General features: G+C 53.6%; 1 protein-coding gene across 1 annotated transcript in view; it reads left to right on the top strand.

Moving 5' to 3' along the window:
• Ptprn2 (protein tyrosine phosphatase, receptor type, N polypeptide 2) overlaps positions 1 to 27,150 on the top strand; it is a 496,397-nt gene that overhangs the window by 202,227 nt on the left and 267,020 nt on the right. Inside the window, exon 12 of the mRNA XM_005414104.1 lies at positions 6,317 to 6,396. Coding sequence (XP_005414161.1) covers positions 6,317 to 6,396 — 80 coding nt within the window. The remainder of the gene's footprint in view (positions 1 to 6,316; positions 6,397 to 27,150) is intronic.

Raw genomic sequence — 27,150 nt, 5'->3', positions numbered from 1 at the left:
GGACAGATAACAGAGATAGCTCCGCCATAAGTGGGCCTGGACTAAATCATCCTAGTCAGCTCTTTTTTCTAAGACTTTGGTCGTTTCCCAGGCCCAGTAGAACTGGTCCAGGAATTAGGTGTTCCTTGGGAGACTGTGGTTTCGGGTGATGATGTTTGACCCATGAGAACAAAGCATAAGCTGCTTCAGCCAGGGACTGGGTCACACAGTAACCTGGACTCAGAGCAGAGCCTCGAGGGCAAGGCGGGGCATCCCATAATGAGGAGGGAGGCTCACATCACACAGATCGCGCAGGACTTGAGGAGATGCGGTCTGCCTGTGACGCAGCTGCTCAGGGCAGCAGCATCAGTCGCTGTGCCTCTGGTTAAGGCTTGGGCTAGGTTAAAGTACCTCGAAATAAATAACCTGGTGAGTCTTTGTTTCCTCACATGTTCAAATAGGAATCGATTCTCTCAGTCCCTCCTCCCTTACTAGCTCTCATCCTGATATTTTGAAGTTATTGCCTAATGTTGAGTGGCAGGAAGCGCGGAAGTCACGACCACAGAAAGTTTGCTGTAGGAGTGTGTATCTGCATTATTTTGCCATCTACAGACATTTCAGATTTCATGGCCAGGGCCTGTCCTCTGGTCTGTGACCTGGAGGGAATGAGGAACACAGAGGTCACCTGTGACAGCCCCACTTCCCACTGGCTTTCTGTGAGCACCTTAGCCTCACCCACTACCGAAAAAGAGTCACCCCTACAGAGCAGGGGAGTAAATGGACAAGAATGCAAGGAAGCTGGGGTCCACGGGAACAAGCCAGAGCCCACACTACATAGGTTCAGGGCAGAGCCCACCCACAAAGTTCTTCTTGGTTGTCTACCCAGCATCATCCATCCATCCACCTACTCATACAGCCTTCTGTCATCCATGCAGCCATATGTCTGTGTGTCTGTTTATCTTCATTCATCACACATCCATCCTCCCATCCCCATACGCTATGAACTTCACCCAAAATTCAGGTATCAAACAGACAAAGCACAGGTCTGTCTACCAGGCCAAAAGGGCATAAGCTAGCAAACAAGTTTTAAGGAAAATAGCCTATCAAACGTTGATCTTATTTCTAAACAACATTCAAGAAAGTTTATTCATTGAAAAGAGCAACATTTACATATATGTTAGTTGTAAGGTATCAACATTAAGTGATTAACCTTAATCGTTTAACCATTGTTGCCAAATATATCTTTGCTACCTTTTTTTAATCCACAAAATTCAAGAGAATTAGTACCAGACTCTTTAAACTGACTACAAAGTAGTGTTTATCATCATTTGTGTTATCTTCACTGTAGGCCTTAAAGGCAGACATGAATGAGTCCAGTGTGGTGGTGCAGGCCTGTAATCCTAGAACTCTAGGAGGCTGACCCAGGAGGGTCGCAGTGTGTTTGAGCCCAGCCTGGCCAAGTTAGCAGCATAGTGAGACCCCATCTCAAGATTACATAAAGAGCTGGGGGGTGTATTTCAGTGTGAAGACTCTACGTTCAATCCTCAGTCTGACAAAAAAAGGTAGACTTGATCTGTGTGTAGATCACCCCTTATTACAAGGACATAATGACTCCTGGACTAACCATGCTAAGTGGGAGCTTCACTGGACCGGGCTCTGCAGGGTCCTGTGTTTCATAAATAGTTTTAAATAAGAAGTTGCCACCCAGGTGTGCTAGCCTGCCCCAAACCCCGTGGGCCTGCAGTTGAGTGTAGACCGAGTTCAGTGTCCTCTGGCTCCTGTGGCCAGCATGTCAGGCTGTGCGTGTTGTGGTCAGAAGACGACCCGAGACACATGACCTTTGAGAAGGCTCATAGATCATGTGTTGTTGTTATGCTGGCAGCACATTGTATGTATTTTAAATTATTTTAATGATAATGTAGGTGAGGTTGGTTTCTAAGCAACCCTCAGGTAAACAGAGTTTGTATGCCGATACTCAGATACTCCGGTTAATGCTGGGCTGGCTTATTTATGTTACATTACCTTAACTGATAGCAGGGGAAGTTTCTGGAAAATGTGTCATATATTAGTGTTAAAATCCTAGAAATTATTTCTGTTCCTTGTTAACATGGCCCATGGCCATAAAAAAGGAATGATTGTCGACATGGTATCAAGTAGAACCACTGAATGGTGAAGGGCTCAGAACAGCTGGACTTGCATTTAACATGGAAGGAACTACAGCTGGGGTTGCAGCGATGGAGCAATTTCTTATTGAGGTGGACATGTATGGTTTGCTTAAAGTGGCTAAAGGTAGCTTTAAATGAGGAATTCTGCAAACTCTCGAGGACATAGCTTTTCCTGTTGTGTCCAGCCTGACTAGGAATTGAGCCTTTGTGGTAATGGTGAGCTTTGTTTACCCTGATGTGTTTGTTCCACATAGGAGCCGTGTAAAAGTGTGCTGTGAGTGTCACACACCCCTGGGCTACATGAGGACCCTTTCTTTCCCAGGGTGGGGGATGTGAGTCTGGGTTTGTGAGCTCCTTCGCTTCTTCCGTATCAGCAGCAGTCACTTCTCATAGTGGATGTGACCTTCGATAACTCAATGGCTCTCCAGGGACCGCGACTCAGAAGTGCCTCTGTGCTCCCCACCAAGAACACTCTCCTGAGGGGTACGCCAGGTGTCACTCGACCTCCCCAGGCACCTGCATCCCATAGACATCGAGCCGAGAAAGAGCAGGATGACCTTGCCCATATCAACCAGACCATTAAGAGGATTGCAGTGTGCGGAGCTGGGTGCACTATGCAGCATCCTTCATCCAGAGAGCAGATGTCAAGAGTCCCAGACCAGCAGTCACCTGGACTGTTGGGGCACAGCGAGTGCTTCTGGCTAGAGGGAAACCCTAGACTGGTGGCAAACCTGTGGCAAGGATGCTGCGGCAGTCTGTTTGCATGGCTGAAAGCTCTAAAAGGGTTAGCATCGCTGCCTTAGAATGTCCCATTGCCAATCAGTGGCCCAGATTCCCTCTAAGATGGGTCTTCTTAGCCCTGTTTGCACAGTTAAAGACTACGGCCGGCCAAAATCACCAGGAAGAAGCAGTTACACAAGGCTCTTAGACATGAGCACCCTTGTTTCCTACAATATTAACTTGTAACATGAAGAAAATAGCAAAATCAGCGACGTACAGGGAAATGCCACAGCACAGAGGGCAGGAAATGCTCATCATGTGAGGCATTTATCTGGAAATTCATTGCAATCCTTGCCATGCTTTCACGGCTGTTCCTGGACATGAGTAGAGCACTGGCAGCTGCAGGCGGCCGACGTGCTCACTCCCAGCTGCAGCTGGCCGAGGGTACAGCCTCCCCATTCTGGCTCACATGGGCAAGGGTGGCTTCCATGGGGGTCTGGTGCCACATTGTTCATGTTTTCTGTGCCTTTTGCTGTCAATTCACCGGTCACCTGGCCCCAGCGCATGCCGCAAGGCTGCCTGGCACATGTGCATGCTGGAGCTCAGGCTGCTGCAGAGAGGACTCAGATGTCACAGGAGCATCCTGCAGGTAGGGCTGCTGGTTTCAGCCCATGAGTTCAGCATCAACCGCTCCACAGAGTGCATTCAATTAGAGCTCAAGTGGAGACCCACAGCGGACAAGGTTAGGTACTGGCTGGTTGATGAGAATGTGCTGAGGCTGAGTGCTGAGCACTAGCAGTCTTGGTGGTGTTAAGGGTGAAGCTCTCTGTCACCTCTCCCAGGGTACAGGAGTCCATGCTGTGTCCACAGAAGTGCCCATGGGGGCACAGGAGCCCATGCTGTGGACGTGGAAGTTTGCAGTCAGGTAGAATGAGTTGCTCCCTTGAGAAGGTTGAGACCAGTGGTCTGTGTTGGATCACAGCCTAGACAGTGAGCCTGGGTGGGGACTGCACAGGAAGGGGCCTGGGAGGCCGGTGCCCTGGGGCCGTCACAGCTCCGGTGCACACAGCAGCAGCTCATGCAGGGCTGGCAATGTCCCTGGGTGGACCTCACCTTCCTGGGCCCTGCAGAGCTGTCCCTTAGTCATCAAGCCTTTCTGCTCTGCTGGTCCTTCCTACCCTGATGGTGGTCACCCTCACCTGACACCTGGAACCCTGCAGACTGGGAGAGGCACGTCTGTCCCAGCCCCAGGGTGATGGTGGCAACCAGCATGGCGCCTCTCCTCCCTCAGCAAGTTGTCAGGAAGATGCCAAGATTCCTATGAGACCAGAGCCCATGCACGCGCCAGTGAGGCCCTCAAGCAGTGTTTCTGAGCAGCGGGGATTCTGGGGCCGACAGTGCAGAGGTCTCTGCATCCCATGATACTGTAGAGGACCTAGAAGGCTCCCAGGTCCCATCCAGACCAGTGGCTGCTGACTGAGACATGGTGGCTAATGGTGTCTCTTAGAAGGACTTATTTTCCCCAGTCCTGGGTAACAAGTGGATCCTTTTTGAATGTCCACCTACAAAAGTGACAAAAGCCTGGTACTGCAGGAAGGCATCTGGGTGCTGGCCGGGCAAGAGGCACAGCACCTGCTGCTCACCTCACCTTTCCAGAGCTCCTCTGGCTGCAGGAGACACAGTCTGCTCCAGCTCCTCTCCTCGGCCCCACAGGGTGCTCAGAGGCTCCCTGGGAAGTGAGCCAGTACTCCCTGTCCACCGCCTCCTGTAGAGGCCTGGGGAGATGAGAAGACTCCAGCACCTAGTCCTCGGGATGGCCAGGGTATAGAAACCCACCAGGCTCCAAGCTGCAGGCCCACCGGCCCTGTGACATGGTGGTGAATCTCCAGAGCTCTGGGCTGTGGCAGCTGTACCAGATTGAGCTTGTACCAGAGCCACCTCACGTTCAGAACCAGCTGTGGGTCCAGATGTGCAAAGCAGGGGAAGGAAACAAAACCAATCAGGTAGTGGGGGCTGTGAGGGACATGACTATACTGGGACGGATGACCTCCTTCCTGGACCAGTGCCTGCCTCTGGGAGGATGTGGACCTACTGGCCTCCTGCCCCATGGTGAGGGCTGGGGGAGATCCCCAGGCAAGTTGCTGCGGCCCTGTGCAGTGGAGGGGATGCCTGGTCCTGCAGGCAGGAGAGCTGGGCATGGAAGAAACTCAGCTCTGCTGTGGGTAGCACAGATTGGCTGGAGCGTGGCTTGCAACCAAGAAGGACAGTGTGACAGCATTCCAGGCGTGACGGCAGCCCTATGGATGCAGCTGGTCTAAGTGCCCGGTGGGCGGCACCTTCTGCTTCTCAGAGCAGGGTTCCAGGGTGGATCCCGAGCACAGGTGATGCTGGGCTCCCATGTGGACTCCTACAGTGATGCAGATCAGCTATGGCATTGCCTGGCGATGATGAGGGCCCCTTGGGCAGCAGCTTGTGCCTGAGCGGGCTGCCACAAAAGTGAGTCTGAGCCCCGGAGGACACCAAGGTCTCCCACAAACTCTGCAGGGCCTAAAAGAGGTGCAGCCTGGCAGCCGGGGCGCCCCAGCATCAAGGCAGGAAGGATTCTAGCTGGGTTCCTGCACTTCAGTGGGAACGGGGGTGGGGTGCGGAGGAGCCGGGGCTCCATAGAGCTCTGGGCAGTGTGGGAGCTCTGGGAAGTCCGGGTTTTCTCTCCTGCCCCCCAGGTGGCTTCTTCCCCACCCCTTGTCCTCAGGTAGATTGGCAGGTGTCCGAGGGTCATTGTGAGGGTGGCCACTGTGGAGATGGCACCAACTTTCAAAGTCAAACTGGACTCCCCACCTGGCCAGAACTGGTGAGCACCCTGCATTCAGTCCTTCAGGCACAGGGGTCTTCAGATGAGCTGTGTCTCAAAATCATGTTGAACGTGGTGTTTACAAAGCCTCGGATAATTTTAGTAATTCTTGTCAAGCTATTCCCTGCCAGGTATTTTTGCATGGAGCAGTGGTGGTTTTTTAAACATCTCCTGTCATGAGGAGCTTGAAAACCTTGTCTTTCTCTTTTCTGCTCAAACTCTTATTGCCCCCTTGGGAGCCCAGGACAAGGCCTGGGTAGATATAGTGCTTTCTGCTCCCTAGGGGGGTTGTCTGCCTGCCTGCCTGTTTCCTTGGGGAGTGTTGGGTCCTAGGGCAGATCTGAACATTTTTATAAGCACATATCCTGCTGCAGGGTGTGTTTCAGAACAGCAAACCCACTGATGGAGTTGCTGACAGAATTGCTGGAGGTGGGAGCAGAGTCACAGTTCAGAGCTAAACAGCCTTGGTTTGGGGTGGAGGTCACACTGGCGGCACACAGCACCTGGCACGGTGCCTTCACTTGTTGGGGTTTCTGGGGAGCTTTCGGACAGGCCCCTGTGGTGACCTGGTAATGACCTGTTCCTGAATGGTCTCTTCCAGTGTCCTGGGGCCGGCAGTGACCTACAAAGTGAGTGCCAATGTCCGAAATGTGACAACTGCAGACGTCGCAAAGGCCACAGGTAAGGCCGTCACCACATGCGTGTGTGCACACTCACACAGTCAAGGCAGAGACGTGGCCATCAGAGCCAGTGCCACCTGGGCCACGTTATTTGGGTTTCTGCCATGTGCAACTCGCCACCCTTCTGACAGGAGACAAAACCCCAGCATTGTACTTGAGAGGTTTGGAGACAAAGGGGTGCATGCCCAGCACCCGGTGTGAACAGAGCTGTGTGACCTGGTTGAGGCGTTAGGGCTGCGCCGTGCAGAGGTCCTCCACATCTTCTGTCCCTGCAGGCAGGGGCAGAGTGCGGCCGGGTGGGCTGAGTGACTGCGGTGGTTTCCTGACAGATCTCAAGTTCCCGGCGTTTCTGAGACCTGGGACCTGATGGAGCGGGAGTGGCCTTGGTCCTGTGATCAGTGTTGTCACAGAGGAGAAAATCACAAATCAGCACTCTCTAGCACCTTGAAGAGCAAGAAGGGGTAGAGGACATGTTTTCTGCACTTCCCAAATACATTTTGCAGTGGGATGGAGCAATCTTGTGGAGCGTGTTGTACAGTCTTTCTAAGAAGAGCAGTTGGGAGAGCCTTAGCTCTGGTGCTCTGGGGTGACTGGGCAGGAGGGACACTTCATACTTTGTGGTCATTTACGAGAGGCCAGGCTGAGGGTGCTGTCCAGGTAGGGTAGAACGTAATTCTGTTTCAGTCAGCCTTAAATATGGGAATTATTGTTTTCTGAAAGTTACTGAAATTTAAGTCTTTTGTTTTTTCAATGGTGAATGCAGCACAATGTCCCAGCCGACTTAGAGTTGGGTTTTCAGTTCCCTGCGCATATCCGAGGCCTCACTTCAGGGTCATCCTGTTGACCCAGTTTCGTCATCAATGGTGGACTACACAGCATGCAGGAGCTGCCGTCCCACGGTGCAGAAATCCATCAGTTCCTCTGCCTTGGCTGCTGTTGGGTTTGCTCATAGGGTGTCTTTATGCCTTTAGCAACACTCATTTGCTCAAGATAGTATTGGGGCATTGAAAGATTTTGATTAGAAAAGGATCCTGCCAGGTGTGGTGGCCCGTGCCTGTAATTCTAGCACTTGGGAGGTTGAAGCAGGAGGATCACCATGAGTTTGACACCAGCCTGGGCTACATAGTGAGACCTGTCTCACAAAACAAATGAAACCAACAAAAAAACCAAAAAAAAGAAAAAGATCCTTTGCAAAGTTGTGCTAAACCCAGAGGTCTGAGGGGTGTGGGCTTTGTGGAGACCTGGGTCTCTGGCCTCACTCTGTCCTGCTTTGTCGGGAGGCGTTTGGAACTAGGGTGTTATGCGCAGGTTAAAGTGTCCTCACACAGCAGAGCGGCCTCCTGGGGCCTGGAAAGGGGGAGCCCAGAGACGTTGTTCTGAACCTGAAGGCAGGGACTGAGCTGTGACAGCTGCAGCCCCCCGTCCTCAGCAGCCATGGGGTGCACGGTCCTCATCGGATGTGGTGACTGACCCGCAGAAGACCAGTCAATTGTCAGGTTCATATGCAGGAACGCACCCTTGGCTGTCCCGTGCTTGACAGTTCACCCAGGACTGGGAAGTAATTCATCTGAAATTGGATTTGCTGGAACTTAAGGAGGCTGTGAGGGGAATAAAATGGAACGCAATGCAGTCTTTTTATCTTTTTTTTTAATCATGACAATATACTCACAGACAATGTCCTTTCATTTATTTTATTGCTTTCAAGGGAAAATGAGTTTGATTATTTGAAATCTAGAGTCTGGGTCGTTTCAAATGTGTTCATGTCATGCACTAATGTGTTGTACCAAGGGGGAGATTACGTATCAAATGGATGTTTGAGTCTCGTATCAACAGCTCTCCGAATGCTCGATCTCTCAACTTACTCCAGTGTATTTATATTAACTGCCGTAGCTGTGCAGGCAATGTTTCCCGCTTGTTGTACATGCGCAAAGTTGTTAACACCCATTTATAATTTATAAAAACTCTCACTCCTTTCATATTTCAAGTAATATTACACTATCATGAGTGTAGTGGATGCTGTACAGGGAAAAGATTATAAAACACAAGTGTGAAACCGTAAGAATCTTGGAGTCTGGCGGCAGAAACGTCAAGAGAGCAGGTACCTGGCCCCTGTCTGCCAGGGAACATCGATGCCAGGGAGCATGGCGACACCTCTCCAAGCGGCAGCCCCACGTGCAGAGACAAGAAAGGAGTTCGGACCCAAAAGAACTTCTCGTGCAGTCCAGGTTTAAAAGATAGCACCACTCTTGCTAGCAGCAATGCAAGCTGCACACTTTGAAAAGACTGTCTGTGTCATCAGCATGCAGAACCTGGCGTGACTTCTGCTGGCGTGACTGAGAGGTCACGGGCTGCTTGAGAAGCTGTGGTATTTGGTGCTGGACGACACAACACCCAGGACATCTTTTGTTATTAATGAAGGGAGAGCTAACCCTGGCCACAGAGTTTAAAGGGCAATTATTTTGCAAATTTACACAAAATGATAGGAAACTTAGTGACAGGCTCATAGCTGATGCCACGTCAGGCCCCACCACGCACCACGTGGGGTCCACGCTGAATGGCAAGGGCAGCTGGCTTTCGCTGTGTTGCAAGTTCCTCACCCCAGGTGACCCTTTCCCGGGAATTTTGCCTGATCTCTGAACTTGGGTGTGGATGTGGGAATGAGTGGATGTTAAGACAAGAAGGTCTGCACAGGAGACTCAATCTGTCCAAGAGCAGGCGCGGTGCACACAGGCGTGGCCAGTGGTGACTTTGGTCCTGTGGACTATATTGTTAGGTCACAGAGGCCAGAACAGGAGAATTCCTTTCTTCCTCTTGTTTCTTTGGGGATTATTCTTAAACAGCAAATTTCTAACTGATTTTGGCATTTCTCTACAAGGAAAATGCAAGTCATCTTTTGGAAACAGGCGTTCGTGTTTGTTCCCCTCCCTCTCCAAGAGAGCCCACTTGATAGCTGTCTTGGTCACTTTTCTCTCATTGCTGGCACAAAATACCCAATGCCCAAAATTAAGGAAGGGCAGGTTTATTTTTAGCTCACAGTTTGTGGAGGTTTCAGTCCATATTCAGCTGGCTCCAAGGCAGGGTGGCACATGGCAGAGGGGAACAGTTCATGGTGGCAAAAGACAGCAAAGGCAGCAAGAGTGAAAAGGGGAAGAGTGGCAGCAAGCAGCCTCTTTCCCTCCCTTACATCGTATTCAGGCTACCTGCCCCAGGATGGGTGCAGCACTCATACCCATAATCCCAGCACTGGACCATGGATCAACCATAGATTCTAGAAGCCTGCCCCATGACAGCATGAGGCTCAGGGGGACCTCCAGGCACAAACCATAACAATAATTCTTTGACTCCCATGATTTTACTGCCAGGAATTACCTCTTGTCCCTGACCCTGTGTCCAGAAACCAGGCCCTTTCTGCAGGCATTCCCTCCTGGTTCTGCAGACCTGGGTTTGCAGTATGTAGCACTTCCTTGGTGTGTGTTTGACTCCAGGAGCTGCCTGTCCCCAGGCATCTGTCCCTTCCCTCTGGTCTCACTGGGACCCACCCACCACAGGTCATAGAAGCCTCTGATACCTGGCTTGTGGAGTTCTGTACCCATTTCAGGTAGCAGACATCACCCTGGCTCACAGCTGGTGTGGCTTCTCTGGCTCTCAGTCCATGCACCTGAGCAACCCAGTGAGGTGATCAAATCCTGGGTGGTGGTGGTGACTCCTGCCATGCTCTCTGTGGGAAGAGAGGTCTCCTCTCTTCAGAGCTTCCCTCAAATGCTGGCTCAGCACTGGGCTCCAGCTCCATGGACCCCACCGCTCCATGCACCCAACCCAAGAGAGTTCAGTCCACATCCCCTGGCACAGGGCTGTCCAGCCCTGAATGTTTGAAAGGAAAGCCCTGGTGTACACACTCAGGTGCAGTCAGTCTTCACTGCTGATCCCTAGTGTGTATCACGCTTTGGGGCCCCTGTATGCTGCCTTCGGAGGCTCTCTTAGACAGATCATCAGGCAGCTCTGGAGTGGCACAACCTGGGACACAGCCTCCCCTCAGGGACCCAGCTTAGACAGGGCTATAGGGAGTTGGGGGTGGAGAGCAATGCCCAAGGCTCAGGCTTCTCCAGAGACGCCGACTTGAGCAGACTAGAGGACCAGAGTAGGTCTCAGGCTGCTGGTGGGAGGAGCCCGACGTGACAAGGTACATGGGGACAGGCTCACCAGGACCCAGTCAATGGAGCTTTGCAGCGGGGGAATTCTGCTGGTACTTATGAAGGACTCAGGCTCAATCTTTGCTGTGTCTGGCAGATCAGGAGGGCTGGGCCCGGGCCCACACTACCATCTGTGTCTGGCATGGTTTGGGGGCTTTCTGCATATGACTAGCGTGAGTTCTCCCTGTTCTCACGTGGTCAGCTTACCTTGGGTCCTTTCCATGGCTGTACCAGCCACTCCCTCATGGAGCTGTGTGGCACCACCAGCTGCCATGTCCCCACACCATCTCCTTCACCATCCAGAGACAGAATAGATGAAGAACGTGGTGAGCCATGGCCGGGCAAGGTAGCTGTGTTTTTGAATGGGAAACAAGAGGCTGCCTTGGAAAAGCTCACAAGAAACTGCTGGCCAAGAATGCTTGTGTTCACAGAAGGCGGATGAGTTACAGCAAAACCCCAAGTCTCCTCCAAGACACCGTTAGAGTGCAGAAGCCTGGGCCAGGACAGCCAGGCATGCAAGGCATAGCTGAGGCTATGACAGCCTCACCAGGCATCCATGCCAAGGCCACCCTGCCTCCAGCCTCAACGCAGGGCTTTGAGGCTCCTGTCAGTCCTCTGGCTCAGGGCAGGTGTGGGTCAGGATCTTGCAGAGCCACTGGCCCAGGTCTGGCAGTGGGGCAATGGCGAGGGCGGGGCGGAAGGAGGGCACATACCTGGGCACCCGTCCACCTCTAAATACCGAGCGAAGCCTCAAGGAATGGGAGGCAGAGGCACGGGGGCGGGGGGGGGGAGACAGAGTGGCAGCGGAGAGGGAAGACCCCACGGAGGGGCCCGGGGAGCAGGGTGGTGGGCAGGACCCCAGACGAGGCCTTGTGAGGTGAGATGCCCACACAGGAAGCAGAGTCGGGAGAGGAGCCCAAAAGACACAGCTTTGAAATAAAACAAGTATTTCTCAGTTCTGACTTCTGTAGTGATTATTACTTGGACACAGTTCCTGTTCTTTCTCGAATGCATTGACAGATTATACGTTTCAAAAGCAAAGTATAGAGAAGAGTCCTCTCATCACTCGGAACATCTAGGGAGGATGAAACGGGCTCTTCGAGGCGTCTGCATGGCGATGCGTGGGTGTCTTCCCTCAGAGGATGTTCTCGTGCACAGGCACTCCTCTTCCATGCATGCCTTTTCCTTTTCTGATGAGGAGAAAAGAAAATATAAAGACAGAGCTGTGTCCCTTGTTCCTGCTTAGAAGACCATGAAGGGGTTCCAGGCTGGTTGATGACCCAGCAGTGCAATAGGTGCAATACCCGTGGGCAAAGAGGTGTGTTGCTGCTACTGAGAAGACAGAATCTGCTTGGCACACTGTCCAAGCACACTGACCTGGGAGCCAGGCCCTGCTAGAGAGCCAGCCCAGGCCCTTCCTGTGACCCTTTTTGGTCTCGCCCCTTCCATGTGGTAAGATGTACTCGTCAGAACTGCCAGGCGCAGTGGAGAAAATCAGGAGGGCCGTGGAGCTGAGGGTGGGAGCCAGACAGGGGTTCTGGGAGGCCAAAGATGGGGTGGGTGAGGAGACCTTACTGCAGGGAGAGGCCAGGCTGCAGACCCTTGCCTGTCACGGCACAGGGAGGTGTGCAGGGCAGGTCCTATGCTTGGAGAGGTCTTCTCTGCTCACGAGAGAGTGTGACTAGAGTGACAGGCTGGGTGTGGGGACCATGGCTGCCAGGTGGGGACTGGAGAGTCCAGGGTGGATGGGGTTCGCGATGCCACAGGGTCCCTGCAGGGGGCGCTCATGAGGACCACCCAGTAGGGGGCTCCTGCTCCCCAGTCAGGGGACCCTAGCCCCAACAAGCGGGAGCTTCCTCCCCGGCCAGTGGGGCTCTGCTCTTTCGTCTGGGGAATGCTCCACAGTCCGTGGGGCTCTCTCTGTCCCCCTCCGAGACCCTGCTCAGCAGCAGAGGGGGCCCTTGGTTCCCAGGGTCATCATCTCAGCCCCCTCCCCCATGCGAGCAGCACTGGGCGTGCAGCCTTGACCTCCTGCTGCTGTGCAGGACCTCGAGGGAGCCCTTGCAGGACAGCCAGGGGCTCCTGGCCTGTAGTGGGTAACAGCCCGGGCAGGCACGAGTGCCCTGTGAGGCCCGAGCGTGGCTATGCGTGGGCAGTCAGCACAGGCAGGAGCGACAGCCATCGCTTCTCTCCACACAGCCAGGCCACAGCTTGGTGCTGTGCGAATCCTGGCCGGGGTGGAGGTCAGCGCTGTTGGCATCCAGAATCCCCTCCACGGCCCGGCTGGCGGGGACCCAGGTGGCCACGGTTCTGCAATCAGGAGTTACAAAAACCAGTGCTCATCAGGCTATGACCCAAATGTGAGTGGATGCTATGGAGTGGTTCCTTTGTCACCATCTCAGGCCACCCGCTGGACTGTGGGACAGTGTCAGGAGACACTGGGCTCAGGGGAAATGAAGCCCAGGCTCGTGCTTGCATCCCACGCAGTGCACCTGCACGAGGCCTGTGGGTGTTGGTCCCACTGCCTGAGACTGTACTTGGCTTCCCCAGCTGTGTCTGTGTCAGCGCCTGGGTGTGGGTCCTTAGCACGCTCCACACTCACAGTGACGTGGAAATCCCTCCGTATGGACAGAGAGGGACCTGTGGATTCCAGGCTTCCTCCTCAGCTCAGCACAGCCACCTCTGAGCGTCTACCCAGAGAACACCACACATCCCACCCGCCACAGTACAGCTAGGAGCCCTTCCCCAGCCTCACAGATCAGGGGACCATGGAACCAGGCTCCATGGCTGGTGTCCTCCCTGCAATTTCACAGCAGTGAGGTGAAAATACGAGTGTGGAAGAGGAAGGATTCGGGTTCTGTACCTCGGTTCAAAGCCCACCGCTACCTTTTGTTATGTGACTTTGACAACTGATGTGTACCTTTCAACTTGCTGTCAGACAGGTGAGGAATGATACTGTACAAAGCTGCTTCCGGATCAAATGGAGTGGGAGAATCTGACGGGAGAGCAAACATGATGGCTAAAGAGCTAACAAATTGCTTGCCTAAGACTTAACCTGGCTTTGTCTGCCTGGCATTGCGTGGGGTGTACAGAGCCGCAGATGCTGTGGCAATTCGCACAGGAAGAGTATGTCTGCATGTCGGGGTTAGGAGAGGAGCCGTGCGCTGTTGGCTGAGGGTGCAGGCATGGGGCCAGGCCTCAAGCACTGAAGGAATCCAGCCGGGCATAGGGCCCTCTTACTACGATTCCTGCACCTGAGCACCAGGAAACCCCGGCTAATGACAGGCTCGTGGCTGGGGCTCACCCAGCCTGCGGCCGCTCAAGATCACTTGAAGACATGTTGGCACCAGAGTCAGCATGGTGGCTGCAAGCAGCTCGGGCCAGCTCTGGTCTGTGCAGGCGGCTAGCACTGATTCAGGTGGTGCTCACGAGTCCCTTCTGGCCCGAAGACAGTTCGCACCTTGTCTTATTACAACTGCAAAGCACAAGAAAGCATATTCAGAATGGAGTCTTCAACAAGAGCAGTCACACACTCTTCCACCTATGAAATGTGCAGATAGACGCTCCCCACATCACACGCCTCCCACCAGCCCTGGTTTTCGTGGGCGCATGTCCGCTGGGGTTCTGCGTAGGGAAGTGCTGGTGGACACCTTTGCTGACTGGCAGCATTTGGGTGGCACTTTACCCTCTAAGAGTCACCCAGTCCCACTCACTTGCTTAGCTGAGACTCATCCGGTGACAGAAGCAAGGACGCTGTGGCAGGCAGGCTCTGTTCTCGAAGGCCCCCCGCTGTAGTGGTGGAAGCACTGAAACCCCCGTCTCACACCCCGGGCCTGCCCACACAGGTGCTCAGTAAGTGCTTGACGGAGAGAGCAAGATGTGGAAGACGCCTTTCCCGTTTCATGAGTTCCCCCAAGTGCAGAAAGAGTCTTGCAGAAAAGCTGCTGTGTCATCCAGCGGCACACACCGCCTCGGGTTCTCCTGCCCTCACCAGGCCCAGCGTAGACCACCTTCCACTGGGGCCAGGAAGGGCCGTTCAGTGAGACCTGTGGAACAGCTTTCTTCTCCAGCTTGGATTTAAGAGTGTAATCCACAACCGGTCCTGTACTCACTGTAATGTTTGAAGGACTTACTGATGTTGAGGGGAAAATGACTGAACCTTTGCTAAGATGTTTATTTCCTGCTTACACCAGCCAGCGTCCCTCACTGCAGAGCCGTGCCGTGTTCTGGGCATACATTCACGTCCCAGTGACCAGTACTTTTGTGTCCACCCCACAGTGCAGACACAGGCACCCGCCTTGGTATCCGCCCTGTATGACCACCTGGAGGTTCGGTCCAAGCGACGGTGGCTCAGGAGCCCAGTAGGCAGAGTTGGGCAGTTCAGGGGCACAGGGTCACCTCTCGGGTGCCTTCTGCAGGGCCGCCTCCTCACTCTGTGCTGCTCTGTCTGGGATTCTCCACGGCACTCTGGATGTGTTTCCTGACGTGCACTGCGAGCTGGTACTCTTTGGAGCACCCAGAGTCTCCACAGTGAAGAACTTCCCGGTGGGGAGCGTGTCCTAGGCATTGTGGGAAGCACAGGCAGCCTGAGCCCCACCTGCCACCTCCTGGGGCAGAGCCAGGTCTAAAGTCACCCCTGGAGCTGGAAGTGTGGGCTCCACGCGAAGGAAGGCTGGAGCGAGGGTTGCGTTAGCCCTGGACTCTCCCTGCCTAGCAAGTTAGGATGGGGGGCCGGGTAGAGGGCCAGTGCCCTAGCGAGGGGGTCAGGCCAGTACTGCACCAAGGCCGAGGCCTCCACGACTCACAGCAAACGCTTGCTGGGGAAGAGAGGGCAGCTGTGATTCCCCAGGAAGGAAAATGGAAGCATCGCCTTGTGCCAGGGCCAGAGCCCACTACTGAGCCCCTCTGGCTTAGTCAGAAAATGTCTTTTATGTGCTTCCTCCTCGTTCCCCTTACAGCCCTTTGGAAGGAATCTCTTTCAAGGGCCCGGGGACTGCAGTTTCCTTATTCTATGCTAATACACAGAAACAATGCCGTCCTCCTGCTCTGGGGGTGATTTCCACTTTTGTATTCAATTTCTCTTCCTTTAATAGCAGTCACACTTCTTATATCTGTAATTAAATCCAGAATGTGTTGTTTGCTGAAGGTCCTTGTGGACTTTTGACCTTATTGTTCCAGGCTGAGCGGGAGTAGAGCTTGGGCACCGCCACAGCAAGCGGCTCAGCTCTGCTCCTTGCGGGAAGAGCACAGTCCTGGGGCTCCGACCTGACTCCGGAGGCATTTGCTGGGGCCCCCACCCCTGCAGGCAGCACCCTGGCGTGGCTGTGTATCCCAGGCAGACCCGTCCTTGCCAGCTGCGCACTGTGCTATGCTGGGCTCCTTGGACCTCGGTCAGGTGGTGTCGTGATACTGTGTCTGGGCTTTCACGAGAGACACAGAACTCGTGGTGATTCCCAGGTTGCTTGAGTCCAGAGAGGCACAGCCTCTTGCCTGGTGCAGCTGTCTGGTTTGAGGGGGAGCAGAGGGCTCACTGGTGTCCCCCTCCTTCATGATGGGAGGGTCGTGCCTAGCAGTAGGCTGGGCCTCAAAGGCTGCATGTTGAGATCCTGCTCTCTGGCAGACACAGGCCACCAAGGTTGAGATGCAGCAAGCCACCCATCACCCTGCATGTGGCCAGTGGGAACCACAGAGAAGCCATGCAAATGGCACTTGGCCTCTCCCTTGGGATGTGCCAGTGGGCAGGGGCAGGTGGAGGAGGGGCTTCATCCCACCCAGCCCATCCCAAGGCTCTGCCAGCTGTGTGTGTGCGCCCAGCTGTCTCTGTGTCCAGCTGTGTGCGTGTGTCCGTGCCTGCCTGTGTGAGAGTGTGTATACATGCAGCTGTCCGGTGTGTGTCCGAGGCTGTAGAGTGGGCCTTCGCTAAATGAATGCTAACATTGCTGCGGTTCCCTCCAGGAGCTGTGTCCATCTCCTGCCCCTCCCTGTCACTTGCTGTGCCTGAGAAACTGCCCAGCCCTGCATGCGTGCTCAGGGCAGGCTGTGGCCCAGAGTGTGTCGTGCTGGAGTCCAGCAGGATGGGGTTTGGGGCCCAGCCTCTTGGTTTCTCGCATTTTTGGGCAAGTTGGGCATGTTCAGCAAACCTCATTTCCTGTCCTCACGGAGGCTCGGGGCCTTGCACTGGCGCTGGGAGCCCCACCAGTGGTCTCTGAGAGTCAGGGGCCTGACTGTCCTATTGATGTGTGCCCAGGGCTCAAGCGCCGTGCGCTCAGTGCTCCGGCAGCCAAGGCAGCGGCTGTGTGTGCCCCGCGCCATGCGAGCCGGTGGGCGGGCTGCTGTCCTGTCGGGCTGCTGTCCTGTCGGGCTGCGCCACCCTCTTGTCCTAAATCGTCAGCTCTGCTCTGCAGTCACCCTCGGGGGGTGGGAGGCTCGGGGCTCAGCCGCCTGCTGCTCCGAGTGGCTCGTGCTGCCGAGTATGACGTGGGGACCGGCAGGCAGACTTCCCACACGCCCTGGGGCTCAGGCTCCCGGCAGCTCCCTGGAGGCAGCTGTCCTGGTGCCCGACAAGGAATGAGGGGAGGACATATAAAGAAGGCACCCCATGGCCATCTCTCCTGGAGCTCTAGGCCATGTGCAGCGGCTCTTAAAATGGCATTGGCTGGCTCTGCAGGCCTCCTCTGCGGTCAGGCCATGGCGCTGCTGAACACTCACACCCTTTTGGGCCGCTGTGCCATCTGTGGCTCTTCACATGTAGCCCCGGCAAGCACACCAGTGTACGTCCTCTCTTCTGGATGGGTGCTGAGCTGGGACAGGGGTGTGTGTCGTGTGCTGTGCCAGCCTGGCCCTGTGCTGCGGGAGGGGTGGCAGCAGCTCAGCCGGGCCTGGGGCCAGGTGCGCATGGCACAGGGCACAGGGGCTCACGGCCAGGTGGTGGGGTCCTTGCCCTTGGCTTTGTGCTGGTGTCCACCAGGAAAGGAAAGTGGGCCTGAGTATTTCTCAGGCCATGTGTGGACTTTGGTAAGTGCGGAGGGAGGCGGGCCTTGTCCTCCGGGCAGAGCGCTTGCTACCTCCAGTCCTCTATTTTGTGCCGTGGTGCCGGCGGCTTCCGCCCGCCTGCCACGGTCGCGCTCCAGCGGGTGACGCTGAGTGACAGGGATGCCTGCGCGGTCTGGCTTCCCCTCAGCCAGTGCAGTTAAACCACCCTGATTTGTTCCACACTGTGGAGGTCAGTCTGTTGTAAGGAAATGTCAGGTTGATGGAATATTTTGAAAGGAACGCAGTTCATAAGTATTGGGCTCAAAGTACAGTCTTGAGCCAAGTGTGCTCTGGAAAATAACTTAATAAATGGAGCTTCTTATTCCAACACAAGGCCCCGCAATGTCTTCTGTCCCTCATTTTTAGGCCTCTCTTCTTAATAGGGCCAACATGACCTCTTTCCGTACTGATCGTTCTTTGCCAATCATTTGACAAAGCGACTGGTGTGGGGGGCAGGAGATGCCCCGTATGGTAGCTAGCGTCAGCCCTCTGTGGGTAGACGTGTCCTCAGGAGGCCCATCCAGCCCCATACCTCTGGTGCCTGTGGACGAACCTCGTTTGGAAAGAGGGTTTTGCCGGTGTGGTGCAGTCAGGCAGAGGGCACTGGGGTGGGTTCCGATGCATCACCATGGGGACCATGTGAAGGTGTGCCGACGCAGCTTCTAGCAGAGCTGGTGTGGAAATGACTGTCCGTGGGACATGTAGACACAGGATCTTGGTCCTGCCCTTTCGATCCCGTCTGTAAGCACAGGCAAGGGCACTGCATTGTGAGAACAGTGAAGCCTGAGCAGACCCGGCTGTACCACTCACTGCCTGTGACCTCAGGCAGGGCCTCAGGTACTCTGAGCTTGGTCTCCCCTCTTGGAAGGTGAGCAAGGTATCCTGACGTGGGGGAGATCAAGTGGGTTAAGGAAGCTCAGTATTTAGCATGGCACTGGCAATGATAAAAATGTCTACGCCCTTTCACCTCATACCACCTCATTTACCCTTCAGAGTACCTGGCCTGCTGGCTTGCTCCTTGTTACCCCAGCCGTGGCCCGTCCCTCCTACGCCCAGGCTCTCACCCATCCGGCAAACTTCTGCCAAACACAGGCCTTGGGGCAGGCACTGCAACTGCCAGGGAACCAAGAAATGCTCTTCCTGCCCCTCAGAGACGACGGTCCTAGGACGCAAAGGAAGTGGGCACATACTCAGCTGATGAGGGGGTCACATGTGTCAGAGCAGCAGATGAGCTGTTGGTGAAGACAGAGGAGGCAGGAGCTCGGCAGACTCTTTGCAGGCCACATCCAGGCCAACACTGGAGGGAGAACAAATGGGCTCAGCTGCATCCTGTTCAGAGACATCGGCTGCCTGTGGTCCTGCTAGGGAGGAGGTGGCCCTTTCAGGGCACGGGGAGGCGCAGGCAGGGCTAGCAGTGGTAGTGTCAGATGGGTGGAAGCCATCCACATCCCTAGGCCCTCAGGGTCTCTCTTTGATTTTTTTCCTGGTAGTACAGAAGCACCGCCCTCCAAGTTATTTAAATAAGGCTGCCGCAGTGCAGGCTGCAGATTCCCAGACCACGAGAGGAGAGCAGTGACTGGTGAGCAGGCTGCCTGGTGTGGGAAGAGTGCAGCGGGGAGAGGGCAGCAAGAAGACTGTAGGGCTCAGGAGAAGCCAAGTCATGGTAGACCAGCCTTCCTAGTGGAGAACGGCAGGGACAGGGAGGAGCCCAGTTTCTGGATGGTGCTAGTGGGCTGCTGTGTGGCATTTACAGGTTGAGGAGGTTTGAACTGCAGCCTGAAGACAGGGTTGCTCAGCACCTGTTCCTTCAGGGCTCAGGAGGAAGCTGCGTAAAGACCAGGACCAGTCTGGGGTGGGACTACATGGAGACCCTGTGGGGTCAGGCGGGTGTTTCCAATCTACCGTCGTGTCCCCTGCAAACAGAGTTCAAACTGTGGTCTGCAGCTAAGCTCCACAAAGAAAAGGAGACCAATTTCGATTTATTTACACAGATGGAGGACCCCTAATCTGCAAACCCTACATCTGAAACACTCCACCAAAATCCAAAACGTTTTGAGAGTCATGTCGGCACACAGAAACATTTAAAGTTTGGGATTTCAGACTGCCAGGTCAATTGGTAAAGTCTCTGTAAATCCAAAAATCTTTGAAATTAAACACTTCTGTGCCCAAGCATTTCAGGTAATTGATACTCTTCCTGTGGTAAATCATTGTGCTTAGTTATTTTTAGACAATTACTTATGAAGACAATCTCTTATAAAGTATTTCCTTATATGGGGCATGAAAGAGAATATTCTCCAAAGAATGGGGGATTTGATACAGAGATTTAAACAAATTAGAAGGAAATAAGGGGATAAAGATACCATTTTATTCCTAGAGCTAAAGAATTTAACTTGCTCTTGTCTAATCTCTTGGTTTGCGTGGGCAGAACTGAATGAAGAGGAAATGTCTTGGGCCACATACAGTTAATGCATAGAAACAGCAAATCCTCCTTATTATTTTTTAATGTGCAAATTATTTCATGAAACAACACAAGCTTTGTTAATTAAGTAAGAAAACATATGTCTCTGCTTAAAAGCAATAGATGCTTGTGTCACAGGCTCACGTGTACCGTAGGCCAGTTGAAATACTCTTCCCAGAATCCCCTGTATGTGTCTGCTCCACGGACCGCGCAGCAGACTGAGGCAACCACCACGTCACTGCTGTGCTATGCCCCTCTCCGCATGATCAGAGGCACCACAGCATCCTGAAGTCATGGAAATACCACTTAAACCATATACCTGTAACAGGCCATTCCCTAGTTGTGCAGCTTGAGATGGTTACTTTGGTAAGTTCTCTGTTCTGAGTGTTGCTGAAAGACAAAATTGTAACAAATCTATTTTTGCAGCTCTTAATTGGCTTTCACTAGAATTAAGCAGCCATCTGGACAGAAGTAACTCAGAAGGCTCCACCCCACAGGTGCAGAGTACATTTGTAGCCGGAGAAAAGTGGGCTCGGAAAGGGAATGGGGCAGGCAGAGCTGCAGTCCTGCCCCATCCCAAAGTGGATGGAGTGGGTGCTCCCTGGGAGTGATGGCTACAGCCCAGCTCTGTGATTGGCTGGAGCTCAGCTGCTGTGATGATTGGCTAGAGCTTGGCTGCCATGACTGGGTCAGGTTCACTGATTGTTACACATTGTTAGGTCCTCTGTCCCTTCCCCACCAAGTTAGGTTGCCATTTTGGCACGGGGCTGATGGGGACACTCCCCCTGGCAAGGTCCGGCTTGGTGTTATGTCTTTGCAGTGTGTGCGAGGAGGCAGAGAAGCGAGCACAGTTCTGAGGGCCTGCAGGGGCCTCATTCCAGGGACTCGTGGGCCCTTCAGCTGGGGTCACGCAGGTCTTCACTGTGGCCTAGGAAGCCAGCCCTCGGCATGGGAAAGCCTGGGTCTTGGTTCTCCAGTGAGCCTCACCTTTGCCAGTGATCTTTAAGCTTGTCCTACCCATGCCAAGCTGTAGTGAGTAACTAGGGGTCTGCTTTATTTTTCTCAGACACACAGACCAGGTAAAAATCTAGAATTTATTATTGTAGAGCTGGGAAACCCTATTATTTTGTGAGTGTACTGTAGTCTTCTTAAGCCTCCTCAGCTTTGCAGTGACGATGGTGGTTTATTTGGCCTATTGTCTATCCAAGAGCTTTCATTAAAAAGGGATGACTGTATTGGGCCCTGCTGTATGTGAGGTTGAAATTAATCACACTTTTCAGAGTTTGATGATTCTAGTACAGAGCTGTCGGGAAATATGAACTGAACACACCTGCAAACCCAGCAGAAGTGCCCAAAGTTCCCTTTCAACCCAGAAGCAGACGAGGCGGGGAGGGGAAGGGCATAAAAGGAAAAGAGTAAGACACAGAGAAGGATGCAGGACGCCTTCTCACAGGTCATAAATTAGAATTGCAGATGAAAGAGGGCAACGTCCCAGTGCTCACGGCCCGAGCCGAGCGAACGTGGACAGGAGCTCAGTGAGGATGCAGCCCCCAGGAGGGGCGCTGCATGACCGCCTTCATCTGTGCCTTGTTGACTTGTTTGCCTGTCTGTGGCTGATTTTCACATGCTCCTGGCACATCTGACGGCAGTCGTGTCATCAGGTTCGGGCGTGCTGTGAGCACTGCCGCAGGGGAGCGGGGCATGGGTCCTGCTCAGGGCGACCCCAGCTGACTGGCTTTGCTTCCCCTCGATGGGCGGGCAGCTGCTCCTGCCCTCTCAGTGTGAAGGGTGACTGGAACCTAGGGAAAGTCTGTGCTGACTCAGAGGGCTAACGGAAGATCTGCTGCCAGCCGCACCCTCTGTTCTCCCGGCAGATGATGCACTTGAAAGAATCACTCAAGTTAAAAATAGAACTTCACTGAAGGAGGAAACCTTTCTGAAAACCAGAAGAGCAAAGACCATAGCTTGGCCAAGCCCTGCTCTACAACTGAATTCAGTTGTGGGGTGTGGACCTAAGTTACGGTCTATGACATTATGCACATGATGTGTCCCTTCCTAGATCTGTGTGTCCTTGCAGGATTTTAATCCCTGACCCAGCCTGGGGCACATGGTATTAACTCAGTTCTGCTGGTAAATGAACACAAAAGCAACTTTAAGTGTGGTTGCCAACACCTTCCTGAGGGTGCACATGACCCTGCCCGAGCTTGTGTCCGTGTCCAGCCCAGGAGTGCCACTGAAGACAGGCAGGCGGGGGGCAGCGGGATGTTGTTCCTGTGAGTGCCTGGTGACCTGCATGACAGCTGTGTCCCGAGGAGCAGCCATGCCAATGTCCAGCTATAGGTTCAGATTAGCGTGATGTGGGGACATTGACACAGCAGCCCAGGTGGAGGGCCCAGGGCCTGCATCAGGAAGAGCGGAAGCTCCTTTGAAGGAATGAGCTAACTTCTTACTCCAAGAGGAAGAGTAAGAGGGAGGCAGAGGAAGGTGGAGCCCAGTGGTAGCTGTTACCCAAGGGCCAGGGGTTTGAACTGGGGCCAGGAGCAGCATCGTTTGACCAGAAAGAGCTGGCTAGAGCAGGGCAAAGGGCAGGAGCCAGAGGGCTGGAGCTTTGCTGGGCTCAGGGGTACAGGGCAGTCGGGAGGTGTCCGATGGAGCCATCAGCAGGGTTTGGTGAGAGGTGGACAAGGGGTCTGCAGTGGGGAAAGAGCACAGCTCCAGGCTCCTGGGCGGGACTCTGTGTGGTCACAGGAAACACTCGCTGTAGGCAGGGGTGCAGCCTGCCTCTGTGTGAGCAGGACCTTGCCGCCCCGTTCCTCAGGCCTGCAGCCGGGCTCAGCAGTTTTCTTCTCGGCCTCAGAAGCAGGCCCAGCCCTCAGCACATCAGGTCCCTGGAGAGAGGCCCCACCCAACCGCCTACCCCAGCACAAGCCCCAGATCTGAATGCTAATTGCCTCCCAGAATATATTTGGAAGTGATTTCTCCTTACAGGGTTCCACACTCCCTAGGGTTCTCTAAATCTTCCACAGTAGGTTTAAGCATTACTTAAATGAAAAGAAGCACGTTCATATGCAGCTCTCTGGAACATGCCTGTTATGTTTAAATGCTTTTCTCTTACCAAGTTAAACAAGCCTAATCCCTTTAAGTGTGTTTAATAAAATATACCAGGAAAATCTGTTTTTCCCTGTTGTCATAATATTCATCCGTTTTCAGAACTCCTCATATTTGGTATAAGATGCTCACAGATTTTCTCCTTTTTGAATATTCTATTTTCCTCTTTTCTACCTTCTGTTTTCACACTGAGTAGACAGTTGAGCCTCAGTCACAACACCGCTTCCAGAATCAGCCAGGCCAGGGGATGGGGCTCCTCGAAGCACCCTGTGGGTATTTCCTGAGTAGTAAGCTTTTCTTAAATTTCAGTTGTCATTTAAGCCACTCCTGGGAGCTGGATGCAGAGACCCTAGAGTGAGGGACCTGACACTGGACTTCTTTCCAGGCAACCGCAGCCTGGAAGGGGACCTAGGTGAGTTGGTGACACTCGCTCTTATTGGTGTTACTCAGGTGGACCAATAATCCTTTCCTACTAAGACTGCTAAGACAGCAAAGGGCAGAACATGCAGTCACAGGTGCTGCCCGGCTCCGTGCCTCCCACGGGCCAGGCCTCCTGGACGCAAAAGCCACTGACGGGGGTTCAGCCTGACCTGGCCTGGCTCAGGGGCGGTGGTGCACCCAGAGCGTCCTGTGGAGGAAGTGGCAGGTGCAGGGGCCTCACGCCCCCCGGAGGCGGAGTGCTGTGGGTGAGACATGCGCAGACTACACTTGTTAGCGCTTCATCACTGTAAGAATATTCCCAAATACTCCATGAAGCCCACAGCCACTACTTTTAGAGGAATCCAGTTAAGACTTTCTATTTTTCTCTAGTTTCCCCAGTTCAATTTTCATGGGTGGGTATTTTGCTCTTTGCTACAGAAAAGGTCTGGAAAATGAAGAATTAAATGGCGCATCAGAGAAGATCATTTATGACAGACAGTGCTGCACATAATAAACATTAGCACACGTTTAACAAAAAAATTTCCTCCAGTAGAAGTCCTTGCCATATTAATTTAATCCTGCCATCTAGGATAACATAATCTCTTTGAAACAGTCTTGATTTGGGTGCACAGGGACTCTTCTGGAGCAGAGGCCAAATTTTCATCACCTGATGAGCTAATTGGACGTGGCAGCCTCCTGTGCAGATGGGGCTCCCTTGTCAATAGCTTCTCGTCCCAGACAAAGAGAGACAAATGTCTGTATTCACCCTGTCCCTTCAGCACGAGCACGGCTCCCTTCCCCTCCACCAGGTAGTCAGACGCTTTTGAATTTTACCTTTTGTGTTTGGGGCTCGCCACGCTGGCAAAGCCGTTTGCAGATGCAGGCAGCCAGGCCTGCTTGTTTAAGTACAGTGTGTATTTTGACATGTAAATTTACATGAGGCATATTTAATCAGTCACAATGATATGCTAATTGGATTCATTTGTGAACTGAATAAAAAAGGCACTTGAAGAAAAATGAAGTGAACTTACTACCAGCTGGGACACTTTGTAATCAGCGCCGTGTGCCATTGGCTCTCGGGGAGAACGGCGCCATTGGCAGGTATTTGCGAGGGAAGGCCTGAAGGGTAAAGTCATGCTTAGCGAGCTTTCTAGCTGCACCAGGCTTGATTTCACCTGTCGTTGCTGCAGAGGGCGACTCCTACCCTCCTCGTGCCCTCATGTGCTGGGCGGGCTGTGGTCCTGCTGCAGGTGCATGTGGGCAGGTGTGTGTAGGAACACGGCCTGCGTTTCACTGGAGGTCACAGGAAGTGGTGAGTCCTGGGTGGGGGCTGCATTTCCTGCCCCCAGAGTGACGTCATGAGCTGTGACAGGGAGAGGCTGCCCTCCCCCATAGCGGCACAGCCCGAAGCCCGGTGCCTTCAGCACACTTAGGCTCTCTGGAGTTGGCTGCAGAGCTCCTCCAGGCAGGGCGCTTGCAGGACAGTCCCCTGGTCCCCATGGCATTGCCAGTGTCTGTTTCCTCTGCCATGCTCGCCAAGGCCTCCGGGTTTTCCCTGTTAATCAGAAACTAGCAAAGTAGTGCAGATGCCCAGGGCAACCCACTGAATGTGGCTGGGGTTTTCTGGTGAGGTGAGCTTGTCTTCTGCTGCTCACGTCTAGGCCGTGTGCTTGCTGTATCTGCACGGAGGGAGTGACACCCCGAAACCCAGCAGGAGAGGAAGCCTGTTGGGAGCTACAGATGGGGACAGCCAGCACCCAGCACAGCTGATTCCCAGGGGGATGCTGAGGCATGACAGTGCACTCATGGGAGGAAGGTGCTGCTCCTCTGGGAAGGCAGATGCTGCCCTGGGAATGGGCAGGGCAGGAGGAGTGGAAGGAATGGAAGGACCTGGGCCAAAGGCCCACCTGAACCTCTGCAGGAAAGATAAATGTCTTCTGCTCCCGGCAGAACACAGTGAAGCTTCCGGAAAGCCAGGCCACTGTGTGCAAGGCCAGAGGCTGTGGGTCTCAGAGAAGTCTTGGCAGAAAGATTGGGGGTGCTCCTGAGATCCTGAGGTAGTTGGGGGTGCTTCTGGAGGGTCCAGTGGGGGCTTCATAGCAGGAGTCAGTGAAAAGAGAATACCAGACCAAAGCAGAAGGAAAGGAAATTGGACCCATAGGTACTTGCAGTGTGTGACTTAGTAGAGATTTCATCCTTAGTAAAGATTTCATAATCCAGTAGGGATTATGTTTTTCTTTGATTCTAATGGAAGACAGAAATGTAAGGGTGATCGCTTTAAAATATGAATAGTCTGTGAAAAATCTGCATTCACCGATGTTTCCACTCCTTTCAAAGTAATTCAATCCACAGTGTTTTAAACAGCAGCCATATGTAGGCCATTTAAAAAGTGTTCTAGCCAGGCATGGTGGTGAACTCGTAATCCCAGCACCCTAGGAGGGCTAAGGCAGGAGGATTGCAGGTTTGAGTCCAGCCTGGGCAGTTTTGTGAGACCCTGCCTCCACAAAATCTACAAGTGGGCTGGAGAGACAGCTTGGTGTGAAGGCCTTTGGTTCAGTCCCCCTTACTGAAAAGTGTTCTGACTCAGACTCTTTCCAGAAACATACTTGCTGTCTACATCAAGGTGTGCCCATCATCCTGCACTACTTTGTTTCTGTCTTAATAAATGAGGGTCTTTAGCAATGAATTAATGTGTCCCCAGATCACTCTTCTTTTCTTCCAACTCCTGTGGGCACTAAAGTAGCAGCTGTGTTGCTTCAGGTAATTGCTGAGCACCAAATACCCACGGCTGGCCTCCGTCCAGGACCCCTGGCTCAGCAGTGGGAAGCTGAAGTCAGAGCCACAGTCCTCAGGTCGGAGGAGAGCCTGGGTGAGTGAGCCCGGGCTCCGGGCTGCAGATGCTTGTGGCTGATGTAGCAGCTGTAGCAGAGACACCCAGGGAGGTCCAGGGAGACTAAGGTCCAGGAGACTAAGTGGGAGAGGCCGAGATGCAGGGCAAGGAGACTGACCGGGGAGTTGGGTGTGCGGACGGTGTCAGGCGCCTGGCTGAGGGAGGCATCCGGGGCAGGGCGGCTGGCTCTTCTCTGAAGGAGTGAAGGCTCAGGAGGGGAGGCAGTGGAGGGAAGACAGGACGGGCAGGGACCCTGGCAATGAAGGGTGTGGAGAGCAAGGTGCTGGCTTCCAGGACCCGAGCAGCGACTGTACCTGCGGCAGTTTGCCGAATCTCTGCAAATGTTAGCTTCCTCTCCATAACGTAGCAGTGAGTGTGTCCAGCTCTGTGGCTGTCTAGGGGACTCGTGTACTTTGCACAGCACCTATCAAACAATGGCTGCTTGATACGCATTGGCCGCCAATGTTCATATTTTCTAATGAGTCAAATGTGAACAGATGAATTCTGAATTCATTCTCCAGTCCCAAAATTTAAGAGCAGTCACCAAGCCACGTAAACTTATCTAGTGACTGGCATTACGTGGCACAGAGTCATATAATGCAAGTGAATAGGTTTGCACTCAGGAACTCTGGTGATGAGGTTGCTGAGGGCCATAGG

Source organism: Chinchilla lanigera, unplaced genomic scaffold, assembly GCF_000276665.1.
Source record: "Chinchilla lanigera isolate Chin_1 unplaced genomic scaffold, ChiLan1.0 scaffold00178, whole genome shotgun sequence".
NCBI lineage: Eukaryota > Metazoa > Chordata > Mammalia > Rodentia > Chinchillidae > Chinchilla > Chinchilla lanigera.
This window is presented reverse-complemented; position numbering and strand designations above follow the sequence as displayed.